The sequence below is a fragment of the Hibiscus syriacus genome, unplaced genomic scaffold, assembly GCF_006381635.1.
Source record: "Hibiscus syriacus cultivar Baekdansim isolate YM2019G1 unplaced genomic scaffold, ASM638163v2 tig00112234_pilon, whole genome shotgun sequence".
NCBI lineage: Eukaryota > Viridiplantae > Streptophyta > Magnoliopsida > Malvales > Malvaceae > Hibiscus > Hibiscus syriacus.
The window spans coordinates 200788-209840 of NW_024063278.1; the positions used below are offsets into that span (position 1 = coordinate 200788).

The window sequence follows — 9053 nt, forward strand, 5'->3', positions numbered from 1 at the left end:
GTCAATCGATTAACTCAACACAATCTTCTTACCACGAGCAATGACGAGTGCTCCTTTGGTAATCTTCCATTCACAGCCTGAAAATGTTGTACTATATCCTTCTCCATCAAGCTGTCCTACAGAAATCAAATTTCTTTTGAGGCCAGGAATATGTCTCACTCCTTTCAGCTTCCATGTGGTCTGGTTTGGCAACTTTAATTGGATGTCTCCTTTTCCGACGATCTTCAAGGTTTCATCATCAACTAGATGAACCTTCCCAAAATCACCACTGACATAGTTCTCCATGATTTCTTGGCATGGGGTGGAGTGGAAAGATGCCCCTGAATCCAATATCCATGATTCAATCGGACTGTTGATGCTTAGAATCATGGAATCACCTGTCTCCTCTGTCATGTTGGCAAATTCCTATGCGCCCGTATCTTTCTTTGGTGCTCGTTAATCTCCTTTAAAATGACCCTTATTGTCGCAATTATAACAGGTAAAATCTTTCTTTCCCGTTCTTGATTTTCCCATTCTAGATTTTGATCTGCCACGATTTGAATTTCTTTATGAAGTTCTCCCTCTAGACTCTGTCTGCAAGGATGAGGAGCTTGATGCTTTACCCGATTCTCTCCGTCGAAATTCTTCACTCAATCGAACATTGTCGAATTTTAATTTGCTTTTTCCCGATGATCTGCTGACTGCTGTAACAGTAGCATTCCAGCTGTCTGGTAGAGATGATAAGAGAATTAAAGCTCGAACTTCATCATCGAATTCAATTTCCACGGAACTCAACTGGGTTGTGATTGTGTTAAGTTCATTTAGGTGTTGAGCCATTGATGCCCCTTTTGTCATCCACAAATTGAATAATCGCCTCATTAAGTGAACTTTGTTTGAGGCTGATGGCTTCTCATACATACTAGAGAGAGCCGCCATAAGACCTGCCGTGGTCTTTTCCTTTGCTATGTTAAAAGCAACATTTCGAGACAACGTCAGTCAGATAACTCTGAGGGCTTGTCTGTCGAGAAGAGTTCAGTCTTCATTCTTCATCTCCTCTGGTTGCTTTCCTGAGAGAGGTTGATATAGATTTTTCTGGTAAAAAAAATCTTCAATCTGCATCTTCCAAAAGCCAAAGTCCGCACCATCGAACTTTTCAATTTTCACCTTCCCTTCGTCTGCAACCATTGCTCCCACTCGAATCTGGCTTCGTTTGGATCGTTTTTGACAATTCTTGCGAGCCACCGTGTATTAGAACACCTTCATCGACAAATTCGTATCACCGACAAAATTTTTACTATTCACTAAATTTAATATTCATGTGAATAGTAATAAATAGTAATCTAACAAAAAAATTGACAAAATTCACAACCAAAAGCTCTGATTACCAGTTGTTGGGAAATAAACAAGAAATTTCCCTATAATCATATTAGTGAGAATGCGAAATAAAAGCGGAAAAATAATACCCGAAATTGATAACAGAATTCAGCCAATTATGCCTACGTCTCCGGACTGCTATAGATCTTTTACTAAAGAGAGAAAATTTTCAGGTATTTACAAAACACTCACAAGAAAACTCTTTAAACTCTTTGTAGTGGAGAAAGAAATGATTTGAGATGATTTTGAAGCTAAATGGATTAGAGTATTTATAGTTGAAGCTTAAGGACTAATCTTATAAATACCCTAAAGTGTGTAGGGACTAAAATATAATTAATCCTATTACATAAAAAATAAAAAATTATGGCACCGAATTCGGTGCCCATTTGCCCCTGCATCTTTGTTTAACTTTACAAATATAACAAGAAAAACTAGGGAAATTTAAATTATGAATAGTTGTTACAAGGAGCGGCTATAGGCAATTTATTATCTAACTAGCTGAAAGAAGAAAATATTTAATCAAACAAAGCTGAAACCTGAAATTGCAGAGATGATTTAAATACTAGAGTCGTCCTCGGGACGATTGGAAAGCTCAACTAATTTGATTTGGGTTTTGACAATTTCTTTCTTTCTTTTTTCTTAATTTTCTTAATGTTAGAATAGAAGTAAAAAGCAAGCTTCAGAGCGAGAGAACAAGAGACAAACCCTTCTCTGCTTTAAACTTCTCCCAAAAAATTACTACCAAAATCTCCAAAATAAGCAATTGAATGACCATCACCATGCCTAATATAGTAAAGATGATGCATAAAAACACTATTCCTATTCCTCCCACGAAATAACCCTGCCATAATATTGCACTAAAAACTGCAATCATGTAATATTTCAGTTCTCCCTGCTCGAATATAACTGAAAAAACTCCGCTAAAAATCTATTTTTATGTAGTGAATTCTTTTACCTTCCTTCTAATTGCCAGCACCCAAAAATCAATGTATAAGTTGTCTCGAGTATTTGATTTAATTGGATTAGAAAAGGAATAAGTACCTCAAAATCATTGTTAATGGGCATGTCGATGGTGCAAAAGGCAGTAGCGAACACACTTGTCACCAGCTGAATCTCCAGCACAAGAGTGTAGGTGATTTCTTGGTTTGCCGTCTGGTACATTAATTCCATCAAAGACAATACCAATCCATACAAAACCGTTGCTGCTAAGGTCATTAAGAATCGTATTGTATATTTCCTGGTAGATTCAGTCTCTGTCTCGTTACTACTTGCAGGCATAACCAAAATACCTGCCCCTATTGTTAACAAAAACACAACGTTTATGGAGTAAGCATTGAACTTTTATTGCATCAATAGAAAACAAAACGCCACAGTGAAAGTCAACTATGAGGTCAGGATTAAATTACAGGACGAAACGGGAAGAAAAACCACGCTATAGGCGAAAAAGTAGTTGTCAAGGACCATGAGGATTCCGATAATGGCGAAGGGCATGAACAATTGCAATTTCATGTAGAAAAGCTTGTTTTTCGACATGGGCTCGACCGTCCTAGAATGTTAAATGTAAGAACCAGCGTTGATGAGAAAGTAGATGGGCCAAGCTGCGGTCTAGAGGCAACTTGAGAACCGGATTCGTTTCCCGTCATGGAGGAAGTAGACGCACGATACAAGCGAACCACCGTTGTTGCCTATAATAAGGATGATGCAATTTATTGCTAGCAGAATTGTTTTGGTTTTATCTTCATGTTTAGGTGCGTTCCACTCCATTGATTTATTACACAAAAATATGGTGTTTAAATTCTATATTTTTTGTATTTGCATATTTGTTTCTACCCACTCTTTTAAAACACTGAATATTAGAAGTTTATTAAGGAGGATATTTCTAGAATAAGGAACTTAAGGAATAAATAAGGGCAAAAGAAAAGTATCCGTTAGATAAAAGAGATTCAAAATATTTGATTTGAGTCGTTGAATGTGAGAAAAGAAAATTGAAAAACCGACAGAATAACGTCTCCAATTAAGGAAAAAGGGTTTTCCACCGGTAGATTAACCTCCCAAGTTCTGAATAGAAATATCCTGTCCTATTTTACACTATTTTACTGCCCACGTTATTATATTAAAAACTCCCATAAATTATTTTTTTAACATTAACCCTTTAACAGAGTAGTTAGAAAAATACACCTAAACTATCATTTAGAATAACCTAGCATTATGCAGAGAGCGAGGTCGGACTTCGCATTTTACAAAACAAAAGTTTCATGCATTTATTATATTCTTTGTCTAATATTAAATGACTTTATCTGGAAAAGTTGATGTATCTCGCGTCCCATAAAATGCGAGATCCATTAAACGTGTTTTATAGGACGTGAGATAGTCCTACGTAAATAGTTTGGGTTATTTTTCTAACAAATCTACTAAGGGGTTAATGTTAAAAAAAATAATTTACAGGGGGTTTTATATAATAATGCTTCCTCTCTATGCCTCTTATATTTAAATTGTAACAGTACGTGTGTTTCTCAACAAATTGTTTTACGTCTTGCTTGACAGTAAAAATTGACGTTAGTCTAAGCTGAACATTAACATATTGATTGAGATATGATAAAATTTGACCCTAGAATCTCAAACGACTATCATATTCTAATCAACATGTTAACATCCAATTTAGACAACCATCAAATTTTTTAACGGAAAATAATAAGTCTTAAACATATGAATAGTCGAGTAATTATTTTGTAACTTTTAATAGTTGAGGGACTCAACAAAGCAACATCATATAATTAGATGATCATTTTATAATTTTTAATAGTTGTGGAGCTCAATAAAGCACCACCCTGTACTTGGGGATCATTTGTGTATTTTACCTTATTTATAATTATTTTTAAAAATAAATTTTATTAAATTTAAAGTTGAAATCTCAATACTTCCCAAGTGTATAAAAAACTATAATAACTAGGGAAATTTAAATTACGAATAGTTGTTACAGGAACTAGGTATAGGAAATTTATTATCTAACTAGCTGAAAAGAAAGAAAAAAATCTATTTAATCAAACAAAGCTAGAACCGAAATTGCAAGGATGATCTAAACACTAGAGTCGTCCTTGGGACGATTGGGAAGCTCAACTGATTTGGTTTGGGTTTCAGGAGTTTCTTTCTTTTTCCTTGTCTTAATTTTTTTCAGGTCAGGATGGAAGTATGAAAGGAAGCCCCAGAGCGAGAGCACAAGGGACAAACCCTTCCCTGTTTCAAATTTCTCCCGGAAGAAAATCATTGCCAAAATCTCCAAAATAGGCAAATGAATGGCCATCACCATGCCTGATAACGGAGATGAACCACAAAACACTGTTCTTATTCCTCCCAGGAAATAACCCTGCCACAATATTGCACTAAAAATCGCAACCATGTAATATTTCGTTTCTCCTAACTCGAATTCCTTTGCCTTCCTTCCAATTGCCTGCACCCCAAAAATCAATGTATAAGTTGTCTCAAGTATTTGGCTTCATTGGATTAGCAAAGGAATAAGTACCTTGAAATCATTGTTAATGAGCATGCCGATGGTGCAAAAGGAAGTAGAGAACACACTTGTCACCAGCTGAATCTCCAGCAGCGTAGGTAATTTCTTGATTTGCCTTTTGGTACATTAGTTCCACTAAAGGCAATACTAATCCATAGCCGCTGCAGCTAAGGTAATTCAGAACCCTATTGTGTATTTCCTGGTAGATTCATTCTCAGTCTCACTGCGGCTCGCAGGCACAGTCAAAATACCGTGAAATCCAACTGCGAAGCGAGGATTAAATTACAAGTCGAAACGGGAAGAAGAGCCACGCCATAAGCAAAAAAGTAGTTGTCAAGGCCCGTGAGGATTCCGATGACGACGGAGGGCATGAAAAATTGTGGTTTCATACAGAAAAGCTTGTTTTTCGATGCGGGTTCGGTCGTCCTAGAACGGTAAATGTAATAACCAGCAATGATGAATAAGTAGATGGGCCAAGCTGCAGTCTGGACTCTGGAGGAAGCTCGAGAACCAGATCCGTTTTCCCCCATGGAGGAAGTAGACGCGCGATACAAGTGAACCGCCGCTGTTGCCTGTAGTAAGGATGATGCAGTTTATTGCCAGAAGAATTTTTTTTCATAGTGGTATCTTCAGGTTTAGATTCCTTCCCCTCCATTGATTTATTACACAAAAAATATTGTGTTTAAATTCTGTTTTTAATATTTTTATATTTGTTGCTACCACTCTGTAAGAACACAGAATTTTAGAGGTTTATTAAACAAGATATTTCTAAAATAAGCAACTTAAAGGTCATATGAAAAGTAGCCGATAGATAAGAGAGATTTAAAATATTTGTTCTGAGCTGTTGAATGTTAGAAAAGAAAAAGAAAAAAACCAATAGAATAGCATATCCAATTATGCTCTATGAGTAAAGACTTAAGAGCATAGAAATTTAAGAGAAAAAGGCTTTTCTACCGATCACCCTCCCACCTCCCAAGTTCTTGTTACAAATCTAACATCATTTTCACTTTATTTTAGGGTATAACACTTTAAATTATGGATATTATTAGGACGGATTTCAAGGGTTTATCTCACTTTGTATTTAATTAAATAAGTATATATTTATAGGTAGAGAAACAAATACGAAGATGGAAAATAGATTCGTCGTAAGTAATAGAACAAATTTTATAATTTTATACTCGTCTGATCTCTATTCATCTCATCTCATTATTATGTTTAAATATTATATAAAGATATTATTTTACTTCTAATTCTTTTTGAAGATATATTAAAAATATATTATGCAAATGAAGAAAAACTTTGAATTTCCAAGGTGTGACGAGGCAAGGTAGACCAAATCACTGTTGATTTATGACAGCAGCCCATATGCACCCCATCATTTTAATGATTTGACAAAGAAACCTAATAAATTTGGGTAGTTATACTGCAGCGCTTTAATATAAAGTTAAAATAAGATATTATTGATTTTTTTATTATTTAAATAATAAAATCAGTAAAAAATTATCGGTAATATTATTTTTACTTAAAACATTATTTTTTAATATTTTCGGTCAATTTTTTAACGTTTAGTAATGTTTTTGATTATTTTTAGCGCCTAATAATATTTTCGGTCATTTTTTCGAAAATCTGATTAAAACCCCAATAATAATAAAACCAATTATTTTTAAGACATAATAATATTTTCAGTTATTTTTTACCGATTTTATTATTTAAACAATAATAAAATCGATAACACCTTATTTTAACCTTATATTAAAGTTGCCACATATGAGCGTTTCCAACAAATTTTAACTTTACCAAAAAGGTAAAGCAAATCATAGTGCCTCGTAATGAAATACAAACCTAACAAGAAATAAGCGACTTGCACTACACGAACCGAAATTTCATTGCCGATGTATTGGCAGGATACTGAGCCAAATGCAAGATAAATTATTTCATTGACCTCACTCATTATGTCATCTGTAATTATAATAAATAATATGAATAAATATTATTAATTGATACCATAGGTAATACAGTAAGTCGAGATTATCTAATAATTTCTTCAAGAGAAAATAACATCAGTGACCAAAAATCCCATATAATATACGATTTTAACCAACTTTTTCCGGATTTGCCAAAATGACCAACAAAATCGCAATGCGATCGCTAATTCGCAACACGATCTCCATTATCGCAAATTCGCGTTGCATTTCGCGTTGCGATAGTTGAAAATCGCGTTGCGATGGTCTACAGTGTCGTTGCGATTTTCCCAATTCGCAATTCGAATAAGTAAATCGCAACGCGAATTAGGAAAATCGCAATGCGATACTGACTATCGCAATGCGATACTTACTATCGCAATGCGATAATACAAAATCGCAACGAGATACTGACTTTCGCAAAGCGATTCTGACTTTCGCAACGCGATTCTGACTTTCGCAACGCGATAATACATAATCGCAATGCGATTTTCAAAGCGCCATTAGTATCCTGGCCAAGTATTTTATTTTTAAATTCCAAACACGAATATTAATATATTGGAACACTGAACCGTCCACAATATATCTCGTAATCGCAACTCATAACCTAAAACCTAAAATCACAACTTAGTCCCATCTCCATCTCTCACTCTCTCACCCATCTCCGACGAAATCCGTCCCCATCTCCGGCGAAATCCGTCTATCTCCATCTCTCAGAGCCACCCTCACAATCAGAAATGGAAAATCAACCAAATCAACCAACGAGGGTTAGTTTTTTAATTATTTTCTTTTTGAAATTTTTGCATTATCATTAGGTTTTTCATATTGAAATTGATGATAAGTTTACTGGTAATTTCAATAATAGATTAACCATTTCACTTAGATTGCTTATTAAATCAACCGAGAATCGCAACGCGAAATGCAAATCGCAACGCGATTTTAGTTTCGCGTTGCGATTCTCTCGTTGCGATAGTCAAATTCGCGTTGCGATAGTCAAATTCGCGTTGCGATAGTCATTTTCGTGTTGCGATTTTCATTTTCATAAACTATTCTTCTTCTGCAAATTGAAACTTGAATGAATTGCATTACTTCAACCAAAAAACAAAGACAAATACGAAATTCACAGTGTTGCAAATTTAAGTTTGAAGAATAAACTACTACTCTTTATGTTTATTATTGTTTTTGGTATATCTTCACAGTGTAGTTTTTGGTATATCTAACTTAGTATGTTTATTGTTTTTGTAGAACTTTTATTTGGCTCAATTGACCTTAAGAAATAAAGTCAGCCTGGCCAAAACAATTGCGTCGAAGCTTTCACCTGCACAAAGAAAAATGTTTGAGGATACATGCTTCGGGCCATGGCTGAAAGTACAACATCCCGGTGTAGATGCGATGTTGACACACCTGTTTCTTCAAACCATGACTAGCGATCTACCAGAGACTATACAACGTCGTGATGAAGAGATATGGTTTGATTTTCCACCGGCGTATACGTGTTTTGGGCGGGAGGAGTTTTGCTTAATCACCGGTCTACGCTTCGGACACGATGATGTAGGTCGGTACACTAGACACATTACCCGCCCATTATGGCTATCCCGGGTTTTTCTTGATGGAGAGGCTGAATCTACATGTAGAAGACCTGACAAGATTGTTGAATAAGAAAGATGGTTTTACTCGGATGGATGACGTCGACGTTGTCCGAGTATGCCTTCTAATTCTTTTGCATGCCGGCTTTTTAGGCAAAGAGGCCAGACAACCTATTCCAAATGATCTAATCAAATTGGTAAAAGACCTAAATGCGTGGAACCTGTTTCCGTGGGGCTCGTATTTATGGAAAGCTACATGGAATAAGTTATCGTATGCCTTGGATGATAGAAAAAGTTTGCATGGCGATGGTTCCAAATACACTTTGACAGGCCTTATTTGGGCCTTTAAGGTAAGAATTTTTATATAATGTTTCCAAAATTATAAGTAATTATTTAACAATTACTAATGTTTGTTATTATATTGTTTGTAGATTTGGATATTTGAGGCCTTTCCCGCCATGAAGACATATGCAATAAAAACTTCAAATGATATTCCCAGGGCTATTTCCTGGAAGAGGAAACGGCCCTTGCAATGGGAAGATTTACTACGGTATACAACAATAAATAATGTAAGTTAATATAAATACTACCATATGTTTATAAACAAGTTATTACTAGTACACGTTTAACTTTGTTTGAGCTTTT

General features: G+C 35.2%; 1 protein-coding gene and 1 pseudogene across 1 annotated transcript; both read right to left on the minus strand.

The window, feature by feature from the left end:
• Positions 1 to 2032: 2032 nt before the first annotated feature.
• On the minus strand, positions 2033 to 2886 carry LOC120176329 (purine permease 1-like). Its single transcript, XM_039182773.1, has 3 exons — positions 2760 to 2886; positions 2395 to 2648; positions 2033 to 2194 (listed from the first exon to the last, which is right to left on the minus strand). Exons 1-3 carry the CDS (start codon positions 2884 to 2886, stop codon positions 2033 to 2035), a joined length of 543 nt encoding a protein of 180 aa, XP_039038704.1.
• A 1543-nt stretch (positions 2887 to 4429) lies between these two features.
• LOC120176330 lies at positions 4430 to 5516 on the minus strand (annotated as a pseudogene).
• Positions 5517 to 9053: the final 3537 nt, after the last annotated feature.